Source organism: Gymnoscopelus braueri (assembly GCF_963280865.1).
Source record: "Gymnoscopelus braueri genome assembly, chromosome: 14".
Lineage (NCBI taxonomy): Eukaryota > Metazoa > Chordata > Actinopteri > Myctophiformes > Myctophidae > Gymnoscopelus > Gymnoscopelus braueri.
Window position 1 is genome coordinate 38,169,059 of NC_137619.1, and position 25,480 is coordinate 38,194,538.

General features: G+C 41.9%; 1 protein-coding gene across 1 annotated transcript; it reads left to right on the forward strand.

Moving 5' to 3' along the window:
* Positions 1-1,836: 1,836 nt before the first annotated feature.
* Positions 1,837-12,851, forward strand: npas4l (neuronal PAS domain protein 4 like; the record flags this gene model as incomplete). Its single annotated transcript, XM_080449698.1, has 8 exons — positions 1,837-2,014; positions 2,940-3,085; positions 3,654-3,753; positions 3,871-4,114; positions 4,227-4,336; positions 4,829-4,964; positions 5,075-6,360; positions 12,811-12,851. The coding sequence occupies 8 exons, from the start codon at positions 1,837-1,839 to the stop codon at positions 12,849-12,851; spliced, it is 2,241 nt and encodes a 746-aa protein (XP_080305824.1).
* Between the last annotated feature and the right edge of the window lie 12,629 nt (positions 12,852-25,480).

The following is a 25,480-nucleotide window of genomic DNA, read 5'->3' on the forward strand; positions in this document are numbered from 1 at the left end:
TTTGCAGAAGATGTAAAGTAAGCGCTCCCTGCTCCTCACATTATGTGACTGTTGTTGGGGATCAGAAGAACCTCCGAGGAGTCTCAGTCTGCAAGAGATCCAGGTCAGTGAGATGTGTGGAGCCTCATTAAGCCTTTGGTGCACGTCGTCCTCTATAGGTCCTCTAGTGGCCGAATCAAAGCAACTCTCCTCAGACACTAACCCCAGTGGTTTTCAACCTTTTTCCACATGAAGGACCATTATTTATTGGGCATTTGAGCCAAGGACCACCGTTTGATGAGTTTAGACTCCCAGACCCAAAACTTAGAATATTTTGTTTTGTCGTTGGATACGATTGTGTCCACAATTCCATGTTGTATTGATATTGATTCCATTAGGAGAGATGACAGGCAGACATTGATCAAAATAACAATTATTCTACATTCTCTGTGTAGACTTCTTGTAAATTAAGTTAAGTATAAGATGCTTAACAATCATTTAACTCTTGAGAGCGTAAAATGAAACCAAATGGACCCGTAAGTTTCATTTTACGCTCCCAAGAGTTAAAGATCTGTAAGGGTCCATTTGGTTACCAACTCGCCATCATTTAGCTGGGGACCACTTGGAACCCCCTCAAGGACCACAGGTGGTCCCCGGACCACTGGTTGAAAACCACACTAACCGAAGCGAAGCTTCAACGCTGGTGCCGCTATTGGCTACAATTTTCCATTTTACTGTTTTAGGCTAAATGAAATGGAGCCATATCATGTCGTTAGCCTCATAGCATAATTGCCTAAGAAGTCATATCTTTTTTAAGAATAAAAAATCACTTTCTGCCTAAGTCATCTAGGTGACTTGAGAAAAAAAACCGATTTTTTTCCTCAGTCATGTTTATCTGCCTTTATTTAAATCTGCGTAACTCTACTCTCCTAACACTGCTGTGCTGATTCATCCTTATTGGCAATGTTCTCAGCCTCATCAGAATGCTTGTTACATTCAAAAATCATTAGTTCTGCCTGAGGCAAGAAATGTCAATTTGGCAAAAAGGCAATAACGCTATGAGGCTAAGTAACGATGTGTGAACTCAAGTGCATCAACAACGTCAGTGTATTTACCCACTAACTCAATCAGGATAAATTATCCACAGAAACAGGCTGCAAAAACATCTTCAAAGTGATTGTTTATAAAAAAAAAAAGGCCAAATCGTACGACCGTTTTCAACAGAAAAAAACGCGACGTCACATGAGAAGGTATAAATAAATTAGCCTCTGATTGATCATCTTTCCTTTTGTGGCACGTTTTGTGTCTGTGCTTCTCTCTGACGTTGGGCGTGAGAGGCTCCGAGGACACTTTATATGGCAGCGGAGGAGCAGGCTCTAAGCCCAGCCTCCCCGTGTGTTGCTGGACGCCCACGCTGAAGCACTTGCGGCTATAAAAGCCACAGGTTCTCTGTGGAAGGGCCCAGACAGACACTGATCACAGAGACACAGACACACACACACACACACACAGCTCTGAGAGCCCTCATCTCTGGCTGCAGACAGTTACCATAGGAACCCAACCTTTGATATTCAAAGTCCAGTGCAGCTTCTGGAAGAGACTCCATCACTTTAAAAAAAAAAGGAGTGCTGTCACAACAGATGGATTAGGTTTAGTGTTATTAGGGGGAAAAAAATATTCATTAATTAAATTTGAATGCCATTCCTCAGTGCAGGCTTGTTACGTACGTGGCAAATAATGTTAGTCAGTTAGATTTTGTGAGATGCAGTAGAGAGAGAGAAGTTTTGGAACTTCCCTGCTCTGGTCTTCATTGTAGTTTCCTGGCTCATCCATCCAGCCCTGACCTCACACTGAACCATGGTCTCACACAGGTCCACCAAAGGGGCGTCCAAAGCTCGGCGGGACCAGATCAACAGCGAGATCAGGAGCATGCGTGCTCTCCTGCCCATCAACCAGGAGGAGCAAGAACGCCTCTCCTACCTGCACTCCATGGCTGCCATTTGCGCCTACATCAGGAAGACTGTTCTCTTCCAGGGTGAGTCTTCAAATTTAACCACATTTTCTACACACATTTTTGTTGTTGTTGTTGTTGTTGTTGTAGTTGTTGTTGTTGTTGTTGTTGTTGTTGTTGTTGTTATTATTATTATTTTTTGGTGTTTTTAATTGAATTAAAGTACAGGGATTTAAAAAGGAGTTTCAGTCACGTTTTAGTTTAACCACTTGAATCCATACCATCCCTATACTGGGCATTTGCAGGCGAATTAGGTGAAAATAGCTGAATATCTGGCAAAAATACTAGATCTACAAACTCAGAGCTTGTAGTTTGGCTATTATTCGGCAGAGATTTGGTTTAAAGGGGGTAAGTATTATAGACCCCTGAAGGACCCTGTAGTTGCTGTAGGGTGGAAACTTTGCATGTCCAAAACTATTAATTTTTTTGTATTATTATTTTTTTTAAATCTTATTATAAAATAATGAAAATATGAAAATAGCCAATCTACAAGCTCACAACGCATCACATTGTGATGCGTTGTGAGCTTGTAGATCTGCCATTTTCACTACTTGTCACTCTTGTATGATGAAGTACGACATTCATTTACCAAAAAAACTTAAAAAGTTAAAATGTGGAAATTCAACGTTTCTGTCCAACAGCAACGAGAGTGAGTGATTAAAGCTTGCAATCCATAATCTTTATTTCGCACCCCGGGTTTCAAACCCGCACAAGAGACCACATTTCTACTGCCGAGCTAAGACAGTATAAGCCCGCTTGGCCAGGAGAGATATTGCGCTTATGAGCTTTGGGCAGCACCACTTGCGGTTAATACCACTCTGTACCACTTTGAAGCAGATGGTATTACGTCACCTAATAGGGAATGCACCAAAGCCAGGGGATGGGGCCTCCTGTGGAGATGTGTGGGTGACGTACAGTATGCTAAATCCAGGCTCCTTTCCTCCCCTAGGATTTCCAGACGGCCAGCCATCTGACTGCTCTCTCCCATACCAGGCCTTTCTGCAAGCCCTGCACGGCTTTATCCTGGTCACCACCGCCCGGGGGAAGCTGGTCTATGTGTCGGAAAATGTGGCTGATTATCTGGGTCTGTCTATGGTGAGAAGGCTATATCAGTTCAGCCCCGATTATACATTTTCATTGGCTTCTTTTCATTACCGCTCATTTGGATCATATTTTTGGGCTTCTTTTAGTTCAGTTATTGTCTCCGCCAGGCCGAAGGCATGGGGAGAGCGAGAGAGTGTGTCCGTCTGTGAACAGCTAATCTCCGGCACCGTCGGCTTGATCGAAGCGAAACTGTGCACACACACTCCCTGGATGCCTGTAACAGGCCCTTTTCACAAGGGCCTGTTATAGCGCCACCAGGAGGCCGTTTTTTGCAAAACAAATTTTTTGACAGTACTCAGATTTTGTCCAAACATCACGCAAATCGGTACACAGTATCTCTATAGTCATTAAACCAAACGGGTCTTTCAGATTTTTCATATTACATCCTGATTGGCTATGATTGGCTTCCAAAGTTTGCAGGAGTGCTCCGTTTTGAACAAAATGCCTCAAATCATGAACACAGCGTGCGATTTCCGTGAAAAAATTGCACGCAGATTCCCACTATTTGCTTCTCATTTAATTGTTCTTGGTGGCTAATGTGGAATCCTCTTCCTTCCAGGTGGATGTACTGCAGGGAGACTCTATGTATGACATGGTGGAGCTGTCTGACATTGATACTATTAAATCAAACTTTGAGTTTGGCAGCAACGCATCAACAGGTAAATACTGACTAGCTTGTAATGTTCCAGTAACATCAGAAATGAACAAACTTAATTTACAGGCCAAAAACAGCTAACATTGCCTAAACTAATCCTGATCACGATTTGCCTTTCCAGAGAGGAGCTTTGTATGCTGTATGCACACTTCCAAGGCCTTCAGGCTCCAACATGGCAGTTGCTGCTCCATGCTGGTCCGAGGGAGTTTCCATCCTTCAGCGTCCTCAGCAGCCCATCTCACCGAAGAATCCCTGTTTGTCGCCCTCTGTATGCCTACGGTCAACCGTCTGCAGCGTACCGACTCCTCTCACAGCTTCGACAGTGTTCACAATCCAGATATGACCTTCACACAGATATCAGACAGGTAGAGGACAGGCACCATTCTGAATGCATGTAATCTATGTTTTTGTTTGTTCAATGTTTACTGAGATCCCCCGTTTCCATTTTAGATGTTAATGCCTCTTTATTTTTCCCAGTGCTTTATGTCTGCTGGGCTATTCGGTTGAAGAAATGTCTGGACGATCATGGTACAGCCTTCTGCACCCCGAGGACCTCTCCTTAAGTGCAAGCTCTCATAAAAGTTTGAGTAAGTAGGCCTATAGATCTTGTATAGGTTTGATGATGTAACATTATGTTGTTAAATACATTATGCAATGCCAATTGATTAGATTAAGAAAATGTTTGGGGGAATGTAAATATTGTAATGTTTTTTATTATTTATTTCTAAATGATGATATATTGATATAGCTGATATATTATTATTATTATTATTATTATTGGGGTTCAAATCTGTGACAAAGTTTGCGCCTATTTTGTGGTTGTTGCCGGGGCAGCATTTTTCTTCCCTTTCTTCCCCAGAACTTATTCTCAACTGAAGTGATGTCATTATTCTTATACTGTTTGCCTAGTGCCTACGCCATAAAAAAATGACAATTGTACTTCCACAGTATTATGTAAATCTGGCATTCATTCAGAGCAGTTTGGGATGAGATACATTTGCTTTTTAGTGAATATAGTGAGATCTAATTATCGAGAATGTGCATGATAGTAACCATGAATGTTTTGTCGTTTATCTCAGTACAGGCAGATGAAGGCTCACAGGTAGAGATGGTGTTGAGACTCCAACACAAGGACCTCTCATGGATCTGGGTCTACATTCAGGCCACCAAGGTGTCTGACAGCCAAAGAATCAGTTGCGCCAACTTCACCATCAGGTACGACAAACCACTTCTACTAATTCCGGCTGATAATATGTCTGATCATAATTGTCATATAAAACTATGAATACAGTTACTTACAAACAACTCTTTTTACCATTTTGCAGTGAAACAGAGGCCAGATTCCTCACACGGAAAATCGATAGCAACGCTTTCACGCCAGCATCTCAGGCACACAGCAGTCCCTCTCCGGTTCAACACGTGGCCCCAGCAGAGGGCTCTGAGCTCGCCAAGGGTTCGAAAAGGCAGAGGACCTCCAGCAGCCATGACGAGGAACCAGGTGCCAAGATTAAGAGGCTGTCGGACAGCGACATGTACTATGTGTCATATACCTCCTCTGAAGATGATGGAACCATGGGTCACAATCCTGCTCTCTTCACCCCTCCCTACAGTCCGGCATCCTCCAGCTCTCCTCTGCACAATGAGGAGTCTGGCTCCAACTTTCTGATGGATGGCTTTAGCTACGCGGACCAGGTGCCGTCATCCCCAGAGGACTCTCTGTCCTACTACCCCCAACCTGAGGCTGGATGCCCCCCTCATCCGTCACCCTCCGAGTCCCTCCGAGCAGCTGCGGAACAATCTTTCAACCACGAAGCTGTCCACGTGACCCGTGCCCACTCTCCGGGTTCCTGCCCGTCTCCCACCTTTAATTTCCAAGCCTGTGCGGCCAATGCTCGAGTAGTTCCGGACTCTCTGACCGGGTCAGACGCCTGTGACAGCCCGGTCGACTGTGCCCTGCATCCGGAGGAGTTCAGCCACCTCGTTCGGCCACAAGAGGGCAGCTTTTTCCAGCCTCATAACATTCCCCATCACGCGTTCCCTCTACCCTCTGGCCTTCTCACTCCCAACCCCTCGCCCACGTCACAGGGATCTTTCCCATTTGATGACTTGGAGCAGGTGGAGATCAGTATTCTGGCCCAACAGATCTCCTCCTTGGCCAGTAGCTTTGACCGGTACCGCGCCCTGAGCCCGGTTCATCGCACGCCACGGCCGGCCGCGGAAAACCGGCCCTCCGCTTGTGACTGGCCCGAGCGCCCTCTCGCTCTCTCCGCAGTCCCCTACCTGAAGCCCGAGTTGGTCCTGGACGACGGTGTGTTTGACAGAATCCTGAAGGAGCTGGATGTGGTCACGGGGAAAAGTGACGTGCACTGTCCTGGGGTCGTCACCAGCAGCTATCTGCAGCAGGGCTCGGCGTCCGGACAGAACCTGACCCAGCGTGTAGGCCAGGAACCCTCTGGGCGGCTCTCCTCCACCTCGGCGAACCCAATTAATGGAGAGGAGTTTATCCCGGCCAATATTGCCATGGCTCCCTTCATTTTGCAGCTGGGAAGCCGTGACCGAAACACTGGGTTGTATCAACTCAACCACTATGGACATCGGAGCCTCCAGCAAGGTAATATACAGTACAATGCAGCTACTGAATCATTGTTGATTTTTCTATTAGACAAGAAATGATTATCCACACACTGATCTTTCTGCTCCCACAAGTGTGATTTATTAGTACAACGTTTCAACGTGTGTGTTTTGTCAGTTACAGATGTCTATAAGACACATTCTGAAAGTTACTGACAAACATTTTTCTGCTTTCTCTTTCAGATGGACTTGTTGAAGGAACCTTGTACTGAAATAAGTCTGTGACTTACACTACTGTGCTACTGCATGTATGGCATATTGTCAAGGCAACCCTTCAAAGGAATCAAAGAAGAGTTTGAGCAGAGACTCAGAAAAGGACATTATTTGCTGAAAACTTGGAAACAGTGTCTCCAAATGACTTAACTTTTTTTGTACAATTGAATATAAACTAGATTCTGAAACAACTGTAGAACACCAAACACTGACATTGGCAATATTTTTTATTTCCATCTTTCCATGTTTTCTTATGTTGTTGGTGTCTCTAATTCTATAAAACGGTACTCTGAAAGTAGTTTTAGGACTTTTGTTATTCGACTGAAGAACTTACTTTTTTTCATTTCAGTATTGAGCGACCACAATCTACTGCTGAGCACTTTATTAAAGCTATATTTTTTTTTTAATGGAAGTACAACAGGTTCTAGATTAGAATGTACCCTGGAATTAACTGGATGATCGATATTGATTGGTCCTTATGTACAACCAAAAACCCATTACTGTTTGTTTAGTGTTACATGCCTTAAAAGACTGTGTCTGGCCGTATGGAAGAACTGTATCACTGTTTGCCTATTTGAAAAGTTTGTGAAGGTGAAAGATTTTCTCTATTGCTTACTTGTTCTTGTTGTCGCCTTTCTTAGTGTGCCTTTATTAATGCATTCTTGAGGTTGAACAAGAAAAAAGGTACTCCACCAATGAAATGATAATGATATTGATTGTTAGTTCAAAATCTACCTCGAGGGTACCTTGATATTCATTCCAAGTCTAAAGCTTCTTAATTAGCTGTATTTAATTGCTATTAATCTTAATTGCTGAACATAATACATTTTCATCTCTCTTGCTAAATAGTGTCAAATGTTAAATAGTGATTTTACTACAATGTGAACGATTTTCTAATGCTTTTGGGACTCTACAAGTTACTGCTATTCACTGTGCATATTTCTTTTTTTTAAATTGGTAGCTTATTGTTCAGAAGTATTTCTGACATCAGTTTAAAAATAAAATTAACTAAATGTCATTGTCTTGTCTTGTCTATGTTGTAGATATATGGTATTTGCTTAATTCTCCCCCTAGGCTTTTGCAGCACTGTTTCTATAAATACGGAACATGCTCTATTTGCTTTACAAAGCCTACTGTATGTAGCCTATATAGTACTGCAGCTACAAAGGAAAGGATTATTTGCAGCCTTTAATTGAAGTGTAGTGCGGCATAGATGCATGGATTTTAGATTATGCTCTTTCTTTATTAGACTGAGTAAAAGCAATGATTGATTGAAATAACTATAGTTAATAGGCTAGATGTGTGTTTATGTATAGAAATAGCAGTCTGTGTATAGTGTTGTAAAGAATAAGCTCACTGTTGTTTGCCCATGCAGTGATTTTGTGGGGGTGAGGGCAGTTAGTGTATTTATTTATTTGTTACTTTTAATTAGAAATAATTTAACAGTAAGTGGTTTGTTTGTTTGTTTATTTATTTTACCAGTTTGTGTTTTGCCATTATAAAAGTTTATTTCGTGGGGGTGAGGGCAGTTAGTGTATTTACTTATTTTACTTTTAATTAGAAATAATATATAACAGTAAGTGTTTTTTTTTTTTTTTTTGACCAGTTTGTGTTTGGCCATTATAAAAGTTTACTTTGTGGTGGTGAGGGCAGTTAGTGTATTTATTTATTTGCTTAACTTTTAAATAATGAAAATATAACAGTAAGTGGTTTGCTTATTTATTTTACCAGTTTGTGTTTGTGTGCCATTATGAAAGTTTATTTAAACATTCGGCTATAGCCTATATTAATAAAACATAAATGGCAATTAATATCAGCCTGGGGGGAGGGGCGCACATCCTCGTCTCCATCTCGACAACTTCCGTCCGCAAGTCAGTCTGTTTACTTTTCAGTGCTGCCAGTATACTGGCGAAAAGACCCAACAAAACAACTGTTCATTAAAAACTAAACACAACTGACACTGATAATCAACAACATATACCTACAGAAAGGCTATAATAGGCCTATACCACCCGAAATGATCGACACCACAGCAGGTGCACTCCAAAAGTTGTATAAGGTAGGGATTATTTCTTTGATTCATTGTTTGAATGACGTCATGCTTAATGTGTTCAGATCATATTTTTAACTCTATGGTTCAGATGCTGTTGTTGTTGCTACAGTGTTGTAGGTATTTTTTACTTTACTGGAGTATTTCCATCTACTTTTACTTCTACTCCACTACATCTCAGAGGCAAATATTGTACTTTTACTCCACTACATTTATCTAAAAACTTTAGTTACTTTGTAGATTTTGATTATTATAACAAAACATACATTAACCACTTCATTTCGGCCATTTGAAAATAGCAGATCTACACACTCACAATGCCTCGTGGTGCAACACATTGTGAGCTTGTAGATCTGCTATTTTCTAAAGATTTTTACATTTTATATTGTGAAATGGGACATTATGCATAATGAGTACTCTCTACTTTTTTTACTTTAAGTACATTTTGATACTAATACTTTTGTACTTTTACTCAAGTACATTTTTAATTCCGGACTTTTACTTGCAACAGAGTATTTCTACATTGCAGTAGGCTATTTATACTTTTACTTAAGTAAAAAATCACACCAGTGTGAAGAGAGTGGTGCCTTTCATGAGTTCATTTCGTTAGTTACTTTTTACAGACTTTGATGACTTCAAAGTATTTTTACTAATTTTAAGTACTTTAAAATGTTTTTATTGATTTTTACGTGTTTTTACTCATTTTAACATCTTTTAAGTATTTTTACTCATTTAAAGTATTTTTACTCATTTAAAGTATTTTTACTCAGTTTAGGAACTTTAAAGTATCTTTACTAATATTTAAGTATTTTTTACTAATTTTAAGTATTTTTACTCATTAAGTATTTTTACTCAAAAGTGTGTGTTGTGTGTGAGTGTGTGTGTGCGTGTGTGTGTATAATTAGTGTAACTGGTTGCATCTTTGTGTTGCAATCAGCCGCAGCTGTTGAGGCTGTGCTCAAACATACAGAGAGGCCGTGCTCATACACACAGACATACACACAGACACACAGACAGACACACAGACAGACACACACCAGGACAAAGTCACTCCTTGGAGTGGCTAGCACCACTCAAAAATGTGAGTACTTTTTCCACCACTGTTGCGCAGGTGCAGTTTGATAATGGTAGGTATTGGCTATTTGGCGCCCCCGCCTGGCCATGTGAGATTATTTAGGTCTGGTGCTTCTTCGTCCAAAATAAAACAATATTAAAGCTCAGAAGAACCAGTGGTGGAATGTAACTAAGTACTATGTAACTATGTGCTCAAGTACTGTACTTAAGTATAATTTTGAGGTATTTTTTACTTTACTGGAGTATTTTCAATACTTTTACTTCTACTCCACGACGTCTCAGAGACAAATATTGTACTTTTACTTCACTACAATTATTTGAAAACTTACTAGTTACTTTTTAGATTTGGATTATTATTACAAAACATGCATTAACCACTTTATATAAGCCTTATATATAGCCAATTAGAAAATAGCCGATCTACAAGCTCACAACACGTAGCGTTCCTTTTGTTACTTCAAGTATATTTTGATGCCAATACTTTTGTACTTTTACTCAATACATTTTAAATACCAAACTTGTAACAGTATTTCTAGATTGTGGTATTGATACGTTTACTTAAAAATGTCTGGATGAATGACTTTTTCCACCGTTATACACGTTGGCTATTCAAAAATAGCAGATTTACAAACTCACAGCGCGTCACTGTATGCCACGCTGCAAGCTTGTACATCTGCTATTTTTTGAAAAGTTTTGAAAAATATCGAAAATGACTGGAAGATTTTGAATAATTTAGATTTTTTTTAAACACAAATCTTCTCTTCCGAGGGTACCTGTCCCTCCCTGTGCGGGAAAGTGACGATTCACCGGCGTGTTTCACCGTTTTAGTGCTCCTTCAGCAGCCGCTGCTTCTAAATTTCGGCGCTTTCACCCCCCCCCCCCTCAAGGTTGATGTCCTGTGCTTCAGCACCTAAAGCCCTTCCGTTAATCCTGCACTGGGCCTAGGGCATGAAGGGGACACAGGGGCGGCTTTGGGTTGACGTTGTTTAAATCAGTCTGAACACACAGATCTGTGACAGATCCGATCTGGTCACTTTGCAAACGCAGTGTGTGAACAGTCGGGCCAAAAGATCGGATTTGAGAAATAAATCGGATTTGACTGGATTTGACTGCAGTCTAAATAGGGCCCTTACAGCCCTCCTCTCAGACACAGACTGAGTAGACAAACATGGTACAATATGGCTCAATTATAGGAAGATAGGTTGAAAATGGTAGAAGTGGTCTTAACCCTTAAAGACTTGAGGCGATTCTAAAAAATGTTTTCAATCAAAAAAATATGTTTAAAAAAATAGCAGATCTACAAGCGCGGCACTCGGTGCCGCGCTATGAGCTTGTAGATCTGCTATTTTTTTAATAGCCAAATAAATCAAAAGTGACACAGATGCGTTCCAGGTCTTAATGGGTTAAAAGTCTGATTTGTGTAGCCCAGACTTTTACACTCATAAAAGTCCACTTTGTTAAAGGCTCAGTTGTATATTTCAGATGTCTGCTGAGTAGCGTCTCTTAATTTGCTGTTGTGCTGGAGCACGTTCTTCTGTCTCTCTGGGTCTGTTTAAAGATTGCGAGCAGGATAAACGGCCTTGGCGCTACAAGTCTATTGGGCTTTTCAGGGCTCCATTGATTTTCACATATTGTGGCTAGTCAGGCCAATGAAAGCTTATCAACACATACAAAGGTGGAGATCAATTTCCTGTTTAGGCAGATGGCAGAACGCCAAAACACGATTAAATCGTTAATCGAACAATTAACCGTCAACTTGAATGTTGTCGACGTGACAGCCCTAGGCTCTAGACTTGAACGTATTTGTGATGTTGCATCATGTCATGAATAGGAAAAGTGGGGCACTGTGCCGCAGTCGCCTCACAGCTAGAGGGTCCTGGGTTTGATTCCCGCCGGGGACGCTGGGGGGGGGGGCGTGTCCTCTCCTCCACGTCATTTATTGGAGGAGGCATGAGCTCGGCTCTGGGCTCTCCCTAGGCTGGCAGAGGGAGTGTAGCGCCCAGGATTACTTAGACAAGTGGCACTGGGTGTAAAAAAATGGGGTTGCAAAAGCGTGGGATAAAAAAAAAAGGAATAGGAAATGTGCCGCACAAGCAACAGGGAACAACACCAGCCATGTTGGTGCAGTGTGTGCAATGCAGTGAGGGCCCCCATTTGTTCCCCCCCATAAAAGTTACAGCCACCACTAGATGGAGTGATAGCTCTAACAGACAAGAGCCCTCCAATTAAAACACACAAACGTTGGCCCCGCAGTCATGTTATTATCTGCAGTGTTCCATCTTCCTCACAATTAGCTATGAAAGAAATGTTCGTGTTCATTTACCAAATCACCTGTGTGTGTGTGTGTGTGTGTGTGTGTGTGTGTGTGTGTGCGTGCATGTTGAGATTCTGGCATATCGCACAATAGGACATCATTTAGTTCTTTCATGAGCAAACGGCCCAGCTGCCTGCTCTTCACCCAGGGAGACCTAATTAGGAGAGATATCTGTGGATGGGGTACATTGGTAAATAACCCATTAAGACCGGGAACGCATCTGTGTAACCACTTTATCCATATCGCATACTTTGGCTATTCAAAAATAGCAGATCTACAAGCTCATTGCGCGGCACCGAGTGCCGCGCAATGAGCTTGTAGGTCTGCTATTTTTTGGAAAATCGTGAAAATTTGTGCAAATCTTTGAATAATATATATAATATTTTTAAAGCTGGAACAAAATATTTTTAGATGGGGGTCCGCGGCCAAATACATATCATTTTGGGGGTCCTTGACATGAAAAATTTTGAGAACCTCTGATATAGACACATACGTTTTTTTTTAAACTGTAGAATTTAGAAGACATTTGTAGAATCCCCCAGAAGCAAAGATTCGAGGTACAAACGTTTGCTAGCAGATCTACAAGCTCGTAGCGTGGCACTCGGAGCCGTGCTACGAGCTTGTAGATCTGCTATTATCGAATAGCTAAAGAAATCTAAAAATGACACAAATTATTCTTTCCCCGGTCTGAATGGGATAAGGAGCATAACACAGGCTCATGATAAGCCTGGAGAGTCACACCCGCTCTGCACCACACAAACACAATCTCTCTGCGTTAGCCCTGCTGCACCCTGTCACTGTCACCTGTAAACCGCTCTGATTCCTCCCTGGGCAAAGTGACAAGAACTCCCTGACAGTGTGGAATATTCATCCAGACCAGGGATGCCTCACTGACACAGCAATCCGTCTCCAGAGATTTTTGCACTGTGCAACAGCTCAATAAAAGTAAAACAAATAAAGAAATGTAGGTAGGTAGTCTTATCTCCAGTTGTTACATGTGGTAGGCCTATGGTATGCATTTGTGTCTTAGGTCAGTGGTTCTCAACCTGTGGGTCGGGACCCCCAGGCGGGTCTCCACTTGATTTTTTGGGGGGGGGGGGGTCCCCAGATGACAGTGAAGTGACTTTTAATATACCTCAAAAACATAGAAAAGAAAAAGACCATTTCTACATCAAAAGTAATCAGCAAACTGAACTATAAAAACTGGTCAAACATTGGCCAAATAAATAATATAAGAAAGAGGCAAACATTTTGAAAATAGCCGATCTACAAGCTCACAACGCCTCGCAAAGCGAGGCGTTGTGAGCTTGTAGATCTGCTATTTTCGCAATGTTTATCTGTGGAACTGAAGATTTAATGCCTCAAGTCCTACATTCTAAAATGTTATCAGGGCGTCCACTGTCCAGTTCAAGTATGATTATTTTGGGGGGTCGCGGCCTGAAAAGGTTGAGAACCCCTGTCTGACTGTGGATTATGCGGTTGAATTCATATCATGGTTGTCTGTTGAGGCAGGCATCTGGTTGAGGTGTTGCAAATGTCTCCTATATGGTGGAGTTCAGCAGTAAAGAAATGTGCCATTGGGTGGGGATTCATTATTTACAACTATTGTACAACTTTACAACTATTGTTGTAAAAGCCACTGTTATAACTACTGTACTGCTTTAATTCTGCCATTATTAATAGTACTATGGATAATCACTTTAATGTGTACACCTTATTGTTCTGCAAAACAAAATTCATGAAAGTCTAGACTTCTTTAAATTTTTAGGCAGGGGGCACAGAAAAAAGACGGTTCAAGGATTCAGCCTGTGTTCACTGCTGTGGCGGGCGGTGTCTGTCTGTGGTGGGTCTGGTCTGTGGCGGGTCTGGTCTGTGGTGGGTCTGGTCTGTGGCGGGTCTGGTCTGTGGTGGGTCTGGTCTGTGGTGGGTCTGGTCTGTGGTGGGTCTGGTCTGTGGTGGGTCTGGTCTGTGGCGGGTCTGGTCTGTGGTGGGTCTGGTCTGTGGTGGCGCACAGCCACAGACATTCCCATATGGATTGGACATTCAAGATGTTGTCAGATCAACAACCTGCAGACACACGGGTACAGATGGGCGATGTTAGGCAACTGTTTGGACATAGCAAAGAGAGACATAGAGGGAGGGGGTGGGGGCGGTGCAGAGGGAGAGAGGGCTCTTTATTGTGTACATATATTTATATACAGTATAACCATTTGATTTATTTGCTTCACTTGCTTTCAGCCAACAGAGAAAAGTCTTACTTCTTATTTCTACTGTGGTCCCCTTACACAGATCGACAAATACTGAATATGACATAAATAACACAGAATACACATAATTTACATCAGATACAAAAAATTACTATCTTTATCATAACAATAACGTACAATAAATAACTAACCCGAATGGCTGCAGTGGTGGCCTAAAGGGCGTAAAGTGAACAAATGTATGTAGAAGAGATCCGGGACCAATCACAACATCTAAATGTACAATTATTATTACTGGCACAGGAGGCCATATAAGATTTATATTCACTGAAGAAGGCACTGCTAGAGGAAAGGCCATCAGGTTCACCAAAGTCCATAGAGTTCCTGCAAGCCAGCGATTAGATTTTTGCAGATGCATGTTGTAGATATCTTGTATGCAAAGTGGAAATTTTGGCCTAAGGGTGGTGCAAGAGAAAAAGACCATGGGTCGCCAATATCAATAGAGTTCACTCTTTGGGGAGCATGACAGTGCACAGCAAATTCCATGACAATCTGGCAAGTACTGTAGTCTTTAAGAAGACACATGCACACGCACGTACACACACTCACACTCACACTCACACACAAACATGGACACTTAGTACTCTGTAACTTGAGTTAATGCATCATTTAATTACACAGACAGCCTTACCCTCCTGCTAATATTTAAATTATGATGATATGAGATTAAATTAACAAAATGTATGCCTTGTGGGAGCGGTGAATTAGGGGTCTGCCATTAAAAAAAAAACGAGTGATGAACTACATTTGCATGATCCTATGATCCATATCCAGCGGAAGAAACAGCAGTGCGGCTGATTATAATATTGCACGGTAGAGCTGACAAAGGGGACACAGAAAAGCTGTCATCTGCCCTACTTCAGTGGCTTCCAAAGTGCCTCTCTCTCTCCGGTTGATGGCTCGGGGGGTAAGATGTTGAGGGAAAGAGCGCATCGGTGCGGTAAAACAGAGGAGCTCATGGGTGAACTTCTTAACAAAGCTTGTGTGTGCACACCTTGCGCACAGCCTGGGCTTTTATACAGGGGAGCATCGCTTGCTGATTACCCCATTCCTTTGTGGTGAAAAACTCCCCCGAATTGAATTTCATACGTCTGATTCTCAGACAATAGGGTCTCAGGTGGCGCCGGCGCCGTGTTCGTTTATTAGGAAGGGATGCCTTTACCTTGTGCAGCCGAGCTTGGGGGTGCTCTGTTGAAAGGTTATCTTATATAGGGGTTTATTTTTAGATATGAAAGGTACCAGCCATGCATTGACTTTGTGTATTTTGCTCGAGGATTTATTTGGCAGATGAAAATCGGCAGTCCCCAAGGTCAAGAGGAAGACATCCCATCACTAGGTTAAAGAGCATGTGATGTCAGGAAAAAGCAGGCTCTTTATATATTCTCATGACTCCATATAAGCGAATGCTTCTTCTTACTGTATGTGTGTCACTGACTCTCACAAATTTTTCTCATTGTATCGGCGGTGTACAAAATAGCAAGCCTCTTGTTTTGAGCACAATGCATTTTCCACATCTGAAAGACTGCACGGTGACCCACTTTTCAAAAGGAGGCGTAACACCTGACCAGTACACAGTCAGTGCATTCGACAACGTAATTGGGTTAAACAAAAAAAAAAGAAGGAAAAAACAGAAAGCACCGAAAATAGACAGCAAACCTGCTCCTCCAGGACGCCTCCTGTTGCTATGCAGCATCGCAGCCGTGATTCGACATCTGATTAGGGTTGTCGGGTTGATACTCACACAAGACCAAGGCCAGCCAACCAAAGCGTCTTAATTGCACAAGCTTATACTTGCATAATGCATTATTATTTGATTTAACCCGTTAAGACCGGGAACGCATCTGTGTTTAACCACTTAAACCATTCTTTTATACGTTTGGCTATTCAAAAATAGCAGATATACAAGCACATAGCGCTGCACCGAGTGCCGCGCTACGAGCTTGTAGATCAGCTATTTTTGAAAAATCGTGAAAATGTGTGCAAATCTTTGAATAATTGTTTTTTTTAGAGGGAACATTTTTAACTAAAATCTTTGCTACTGGGGGTCCCTGGAACAAAATATTTTGAGATGGGGGTCCGCGGCCAAATACATATAATTTCGGGGGTCCTTAACAATTATGAATAAGTGTGAGAACCACTGATATAGCAACATAAGTTTTTTTAGAAAACTGTTGGGATTTAGAAGACATTTGTAGAATCGGCTTCAGGTTTTAATGGGTTAATTACCTAGAGCTCTTGCAGGGAGAAGTGCCGTATATATTTACCATGTATATTTTCTTTTACCATGAGGGATTTTTTAATACGTGCCTATATATATACTGTAGCTAGTTTTATGCTTCAGAGCAATGACAGATTTTCCTCTTTATTTGTTTTTAGTTTGAGCAACATTATTAAGTTACAGGAGAGTTTAGGCGAGAGTCTCCTCCCCAACTGTCACATCATCCATGGGCCCAACCGCCAGCGTTCAGAAAATCAATGCAATGTGCTGGAAATACTCAATACTCCACAACACTTAGGTGGTTTGCCCACAGAACACAATCTGATTGCTCGAGGAACATAATCGTTTTGACGCAGCAATTTGCTGCAATTAAATAAATGGCAGTCAGAATGGCAGTCAGTGATAGATTGATGACCAAACTCTGATTTTAACTTCAGCTTGAAACCCAGGCAGTGCCGGTCCTGAGCAATTTGGGGCCCTAGGCAGGATTAGAGAACTAGCTCTGGTCCATAGTGTTAGGAGGAGAACTCTAACTTCAGCAAGTTTATAACTTTCCTGAATCATACTTATTGTGTTTTTCATCAAGTCAAGACCTTATGATTTCCTCCCCACTATATATGTGATTATTGAATGGCTTATTCTACTTTGTCAGTCTTTTGCCTGTGACGTGTACCACAGCAGGTCAAATTGCTCAATTAAGGCCATACAATGTTTGGAAGCGAGCAGGGGAGGCGAGACACCTGTCAGGTAAACTATTCAAAGTACTAAAAGAAAATTACGTAGGTCCAAAAGCCTTTTGTGGTGGAAACCATGCAGAGACAAATTGCAGAGCTTGAAGCCATGGCAAGCTTATGAGCGGAAAAAGCTGGATTGTTCATGATCAGAAATGTAAGAAATAGGTCATTAACACATTGAATGCCAAAAACGGTCCGGACCGTTTTTGAGGGTCCAAACGAGAAGTGCCGAAAACGGTCCGGACCGTTTTTGACCCAATTCTATTTTTATACGAGTGGCCCACGTGGGGCGCTAAAACGAAACTTTGACATCACCCAAGGAGTTTCTGAGAAGAAGAGGCTGGATGAGGCTCCATGTCAAAAATCCTTCCGGTCGGCGTTTTCAATGTTATCTCCTTGACTAAAAGCTTAATATCTCCATTTCTTTTTAATGTGGTGGAAACGAGCCGTTTTCGATCGGCGATCACGCTGCAATGGAGGGTCGCGTTGGAAATATTATTGTTCCAGGCGTTAGTCGGGACCCTCCGCCGTCTCGCACGCACGCTTTGTTTACATGCACTTCCGCGTCTGGGCTTCTCACAGCACGAAACGTATAACGCAAGTGGATGGAAGAAATGCAGGCACTCAACGTATAATATTTTAATAAACCTCTGGCACCCAATGTGTTAATTTATGGAGGAAAAAAATAAGAAATATGGAGATTTTTTAGAGTTCAAGGTTTCTGAACGACAGCAACAATGTTACTGTGAAGAGTTCATGCTGTATACTGTAGATGCAGTAAAATGCTACAGTGTTATACAGTGGCTAGAACCATACATTAGCTACATCAGCTGAAGTTAGCTAGGCAAGTTAGGCAACCAACTGGAGTCAAAAGACCTCTGAAAGTCTTATGTCAAAGAAATGTGCCTTATGTGCTGTGCTGACGGTTTTGTGCATGTTGTTGGCTCGTTGCCATTCACATGGGTGGCTGTTGCATGTGCACGTATGCGCATGTACAGTATGTTATATTGTACTGTACCATTGCAATTAATGAACAGTTTCTGTTTGGGATGAACACAGCACTCTTTACATCATCTGGAATGCATCCTTCTAGCAATAAAGGTCTTAATATATTTAGTTTGACACTTCAGGTAACGTGAACACCATCACATACTGCAGCTCATGGCTCTAGCTGACTCTCATCAAACGATTTATTAATCTCAGCTGTGCATGTTTCTTTTAAAGTGGTTTTGCACCCTGAATGCACACACACCCACTAATGTTTGTAAACAAGTAATCTCTAGAACAGATTCTGCTCTGCGTTTGAATCTGTCGGGGGGGGGTTTGTCATATCGTGTACGCACTGGCCTACAAGTGGGCGTGCCTTCAGATCAGGAAGCAGGCCACGCTTTACCCAATCAAATGTAGTGGGCGGGATTTACGTGTCCGCCGATCCTTCCCCACTCGAAACAAACCGAAACTCATTTAACAATAGCGTCCTCGGAGCAGACAAAACCATGGAAAGATATTCACATTTTAACTTGCTCTTTCATCATAGAAACAAGTGGGCTTATAACCAAAACGATCCATGTTCTCTGGGAGAAGTGGTGTTAATGTTCCGTGTAGAATTATTGTTAGTGGGAATGAAAACATAGTCGCACCACCGGAAGTGAAAGGCTGAAGGGAGACCAAAACCCCGGGTTCCTTGCGCACGCATGCTACGTCGACTTCCTCCCAGGGCCAAGTGAGATAGTCAAAAACAGCAGAGGGCGCTGTTTTTCATTTGGCGATGGGTTCCCAGATTGGTAAACAAGAAACCTGTCTATACTGCACATCCTCCGTGTTGCCACGGAGAGTGAAAAACCGAGAAGGTAGAACACAGTAAACATCCTCTGATTCGGCCACACTGTTGAATCTGAAAGCAGAGCCGTCTGGATGCACATGGTTGGGCGAAACCAAAAACTAATGAAAGAGAGGGGTGCATTGATGGGGCACACCGAACTTTTAGTCTTTCAAATACTTACAACGTACAAATGCGAGAGTTCTTTTTAATACCTGGGACATCAGCAAGGGCATGCAGTCGCAACGGGTTCCTAACGCCAAATCAAATGGGCTCAGATCTGAGCTAAGTCTACTAAGGAGGCGTGTCTGAAGCCTGTCCTGGACAGGGGTGTCCAGGCGTAAAAACAGATGATGATGATGATGCGTTCTATAAAAAAAAACACAAATATATATTTTTCAATTCTTAAAAAAAAATAAAAAATCTAGGCTTGGTGGGTGCCCCCGCAGCCTCATGGCGCCCTAGGCAATTGTCTACTGTGCCTAATGGAAGAGCCGGCTCTGAACCCAGGGATCCACAGCGTATCTTAGTGGATCTATGATGTATTTCTATCTACCCGCTCTTCTCTTCTTGGTACATAATTAAGTGATTGCTGTGTGATTCTCTGAGAGGTGACTTGTAGCAGATTGTACGGTGATTGACTTCACTGATGTCTCATGCTACTGTCTTGTTTTATTCATCTCTTTGGAGCACTTTATCATGAACTCATGTTTTCAAATACACCCAGTAGTTGACAAGCAAGTTTGCTTTACAAAGGAATGTCTCTACGTTATTTTTGCCTACAAAAGGAATGTCTCTACGTTATTTGCTCTGTGGATTCTCAAAAGTGCAGCAAAAAGCAAAGTAAGGAATGCAAATGTGGAAATTGAACGCATGAACTCTAGAAATGGAAAAGAAAATGTGTCGGTAAGTAATATTTAGATCTAAGGACCCAGACTAAATGCAAAGGCAAGTGTGGTTGCCAGTGAGTTTGTTTACAGAATCTAGACAGAATATTGCGCTGACTGGTGTTGCTTTAAATAGTGCACGATTACAGAACCTATACAGAACGTATAACTGAATATCTAATATTGAACTTTTTACTGTAAACGGGAACAGGGGAACACAATGTACCTTGGGCCTTGGCCTGATTTAATTTGACTTGACGGACATCTCAAATTCTATAACAAATTATTTGTTTGAAATGTTAGAGAACACAGAATCATAGAACGCTTATATAGCATGATGGAGGACCTGAAAATGGAAGAGACATCTTTTGATATCAAGTCCACTATTATGTCATGCCTACTTCGAGTCCCCTGTATACATGGCACCCCATTTAAGATGTAGGACATAGTTTTTTCAGTATTTGTTCATGACCATGATGTATAGTGAGGAGCATGATTGCCTGGAAACCAGATGTAGAGATCAAGTTTAGATGGTAAAACCTGCAACCTCGCTTTCAAGGTAAAGACAGCAAAGCGCTCACCTATGGCAACTTTTTTTAAAACACAGAGTGAGATTGATTGAATATTGATTGAATACTATATTTAGAAGTGCAGACAAAAAGCACATGAAAGTACAGTTCAGAACGATACAAGGTCAACTAAATAGTATTAAAAAAGCCCAAGAATACCACTGGCTTGTTTCAATTGGGGTCCTCTTGTACTCAATTCATAGTGACATTATGACGGTTATGACTTTTACAAGGGGCCAGTTTCGAATTGCAGCCACTACTCTAGGTACTCTTTTAGGGCAGTTTTGAAGGAGAGTAGGGTTTTACACTCCTTCACTACTTTTGGTGCGGCATTCCACATTTTTGTTGCGTAGCAGGAGAACGAATTCAACCCCTCGTTTGTGCCAAAAACACCGAAGCCGGGGAGCGACTGTCCAGCTTTCCGCTAAGTTTCCTCTTGAAGCCTAGAAAGCTAGGATCCGAGCCACATGCCAGGGGGGACCGTACGTCTTTTTAGGTCCAAGAACAGAGAAGATTGAGCAAGCTCTCTCGCATACTGGTCATCATTGTTCAACATATTTAACAGATGGGAGAGCCTCGTATTATATATGCCCTTGCCCATTCAAAATTGGGAACACCTAGAGTAGACCACCATCACGTTTACTGTGAAATATAAGGTTGCGTGGTGTGTGTGTGTGTGTGTGTGTGTGTGTTTAGACCAGTCCATTGTCTCACTAGGTGTACAGTTTTATCAGTCAAATCACAAAGTGACTTTGGTGGAACATGTACATTGGAGAAATAGATGTTGTACCTTGGCCAATGCTATTACTCTGACTGCCTCCAGTTTCATGATAAGTGGCAGGGGCGATGCATGTATTAAATCAAGTCTGCTGTAGTACTCACTCAGAAATGGGAAACCTGATCTTTCCACTCACCTGCCACATTAAACTTGTGACCCAAATAGGTAGGTGTATGTCTCAGGACGTGAATAGACTTTAAAGGAGTAGTTAACCCAAAAAATTACTTATTTTCTATCAATTACACACCCCATGAAGCATTGAATTCATGGAGATTTTTTTGTTTTTGTCGCATTCCCAAGCCAATAATTTGATGACCGGCGGTCTCTCCGGTAGGAGACTCAAAGGAGACTACCGGATACATTAGCATCTTTACGCTGGTCATCAAATTAATGACTTATGAATGCCACAAAAACAAAACAATCTCCATGAATTCAATGCTTCATGGGGTGTATAATTGATAGAAAATAAGTATTTTTTTAGGTGAACTACTCCTTTTAAGGGGTTTATTGCAAATTGTGAAAGCAGGTATTGTATCTGTTCTGGAGTTCATAGAGTACTGCGCATTTTGGTACTGCACAGAGTACTTTCACCTCTAATCCTGAACATCATCTGCATACCCCTGAACGGGGTTAGGGGAAATGGCATTGGCAGGGGCACACATACAGAGCCACTTTAACCACTGATTTAGTGCTAACACAAAGTTAACCGCGCTCCATGGACAGCCAGTCTGAACACCTACGTGGAGAGGGACGGGGTCTGTGAGCTGTTTACCACAGATAACCTGTATGAATGAATCAGAATACACATCTTTAACAATGTCAGCATAAACCTGGCGTGGATGGATTTCCCCAAGAGCTGTTATCATGACATTATGTGCTAAAGTACCAAATGCATCGCAGAAGTCCAGAAAAACTGCAAAGAATTCACTAGACCCATGCTTGAAATCATCAATTCCTGTTTTGAGACAAATCGCATGTTCATTCATGCCTTGCAAGCAGTTTTCTTAGGAGGTAAGATGTTTTCATCCACAAGCCACGGGAGGATTCGGGCAAGAATACACTTCACAAACACCTTTATAGATGGTGGGTAAGAGGGAAATGTCTCTCCAGGTTGACGGATCGTCCAGGATATTGCCTTTTTGGGGGCATCCTATAGATGAGAGCGCCCTTCCATGAATCATTGACACTTCTGTTCTCCAAGCAGACATTAAATATGAATTAGAATGTTAAAACGTCTGACTGCGTAGCCCTGAGATGCTCATATGAAACACCGTCCATGCCACATGCACTACTACTGGGTACTAGCGTACGCAACCCAGGGCAGTGGTGGAAGTGGGTCAGTAATTTCTGCAAATTGGAAATACTCCAGTAAAGTAAAAGTATCTCAGAATTGTACTTAAGTACAGTACTTGAGTACATGTACTTAGTTACTTTCCACCACTGATTAGCAGTATTTGTGTCCTTTGTACAAGGCATTCTTGTACTTATGTTTATATGGACAAATAAAGTGTGTGTGTGTGTGTGAGTGAGATTAAATGTATCATCTCAGCATGAGTATATGTTTAACATTCTCAAGTCATAAAACCCTTTCAGTATTCGGTTTGCTTGGGTTTAGCCCTAATTAATAATCTTGACGATACACCTCCTTCAAAGGACACATTTCCCCCACGAGGCACCAGCCGCATGCATAATAACATAACGGATATTCAGGTTGAGAGACATTTCACTCCTAATCTCGGATCATGATCCTTTTTAAAGGTCAATAATGTCCTCGGCTCTCCCTGACAAAGATACCAAAACCTGTTCTCATATTTCTAAATTTGACACTTCGGAAAACAAGTTTGCTGTATATTATATATATGTTACAGTATGATTGGAGAACCAGTATGATTGAAGAAAGCGCGCTCGTTTTTACCACCCACCCAGCACTAGAGGGAGCCACAAGCCAGGCTTGTGCACAAACATATATGGCCACACACACACACACACACACACAGTCACACACACACACACACACACACACACACACACACACACACACACACACACACACACACACACACACACACACACACACACACACACACACAAGCGCACACGCGCACGCGCTCATGCTTTTTTTGGTTTATTGAAAACAGGACTGTTTAGATACTTTTATTGTGTTCTGGCTTTTGTTTTACTTTCTCCCTGACACACACACACACACACACACACACACATACACACACACACACACACACAGTGATCCATGAAAAGAACTATTCTGTCCCTATCGGTTTACAATTCAAACGGCGCTGAGTCGACTAGTAGAGCATCGGCCGGTCAGCGCGGGCACTCGCGGCGCGCTTCCTCGGCCTCAAGCTCTACTAAGGCGGCGCGCCTCCGTCATGGACAAGCGTGTGCGTGTGAACGCGTGTTCAGCGTTCCCCTCATAGATATTATGGTTCCCCTAGCGTAGCTTCCTGGTTGCTATGTGGGGGGGAACAACAAAAGACAGGTCTGCGTCGGCGCATCAAAGCCCCGCCTCTCCGCGTTCTCCTTCTCCTCCTCCTCCTCGGAGAGAAGGAGAGAAAGAGGACGGTTTATTACGCGAGGAGGAGGAGGAGGAGGAGGAGGCTCCTCTTCCTCGCGAGCCTCGCGTAATAAACCCCCGCCTCGCAGCGCCGCGTCCTCCTTCTCCTCCTCGCGAGCCTCGCTAATAAACCTTGTCTCGAAAAGCCCTGCCTCGCCCCGAAGGAGCCCCGTGCCTAAAAACGAGCGCTCTGTCTTCAATCGTACTGGTTCTCCAAACGTACTGTGACATATATACCATCTACCAAGTCCCACTAAGAGAGTGGTTGTAGCAGAGATTTAGTGTCAGGTACAAAGGGATATGGTGGATGTTATTTTCCATTCTAGGATACAGTATGTGCACATTCCTGCCATTTTGTGCTAAAGAAGACCTATTTATGAATATCATTACACTCCAAGGTTCCTGTCGAATCACAACACTGGCAAAGAAATGTCTGATGTGCTTCATGACTGTGAGGAAAACTTTGGGAAACACTGATGCCCCTTTGAAAAACTTGTGTGGTTTTGCAGCCCCGTAAAATGGAGTCAGCACAGCAGGACACTGTGTGGGTGATGATCTGATTCTGCTATGCTGTGTGAAGGATGAGGGAAAGAACAAAAGCCTCTGCATGTCTATTGAACAAAGCTTTTGTGTGTATTTAGTTGCCGTTGTGAATCGTTACCACCTTTTTTTTCTCCTCCTTGGTAGTTTTGAAACATGCCTTATTTACCTGTTCACAGTATTATGGAATACACATTTACATTACATTACATTTTGGCAGTGGTGGAAAAAGTACTAAAATGTTTTATTTAAGTAAAAGTATGAATACGACAATTTAGAAATACTCCATTCCATTACAAGTAAAGATTATTAAAAATGTACTTGAGTAAAAGTACAAAAGTATTGGCATCAAAATATACTTAAAGTACAGAAAGTAAAAGTACTCATTATGCAGAATGTCCCATTTCACAAGTTTTCAAATGTATTCAACGAATAAAAAGCTTTTGAAAATAGCAGATCTACAAGCTCACAAAGTAAAGTAAAAATACCTCAACATCTTACGTAAGTACAGTACTTGATTTAATTTATTCATGGTCATTTAAACCGTCATGAATGAATGTATATTTCTTGTACCGTATGAGCAGAAAAAATAATGTGAATTGATTCAAAACATCACAGTAAATGAGGATGGCGTGTTTACAATCTGTCATGCTTGTACTAATTACAGGGATGCTCATAAATGTCATCATAAACAGGATATTGTTTCATATTTAATTCTGCCAGCTGCCAAGTGGCCAAGATGTAATTGAAACGTGCATGTGCATTTACATTTACAATTTATATTCCTTTAAATCTTTTGTAAGATCCACGGTGTACAATACATAATGTACTGTATAGTAGGAGCAGTGAAAAAAGCCCCCAGAAAGAATTCCCCTGACTGCACATTTGACATTGCATTATAGCTGCTTTCAAATCGAGGACAAGCAGTGGTGGAAAAAGTACTCAAATGCTTTACTTAAGTAAAAGTACCAATACTGCAATATAAAAATACTCTGTTACAAGTAAAAGTCCAGAATTGAAAATTTACTTGAGTAAAAGTACAAAAGTATTGGCATCAAAATGTACTTA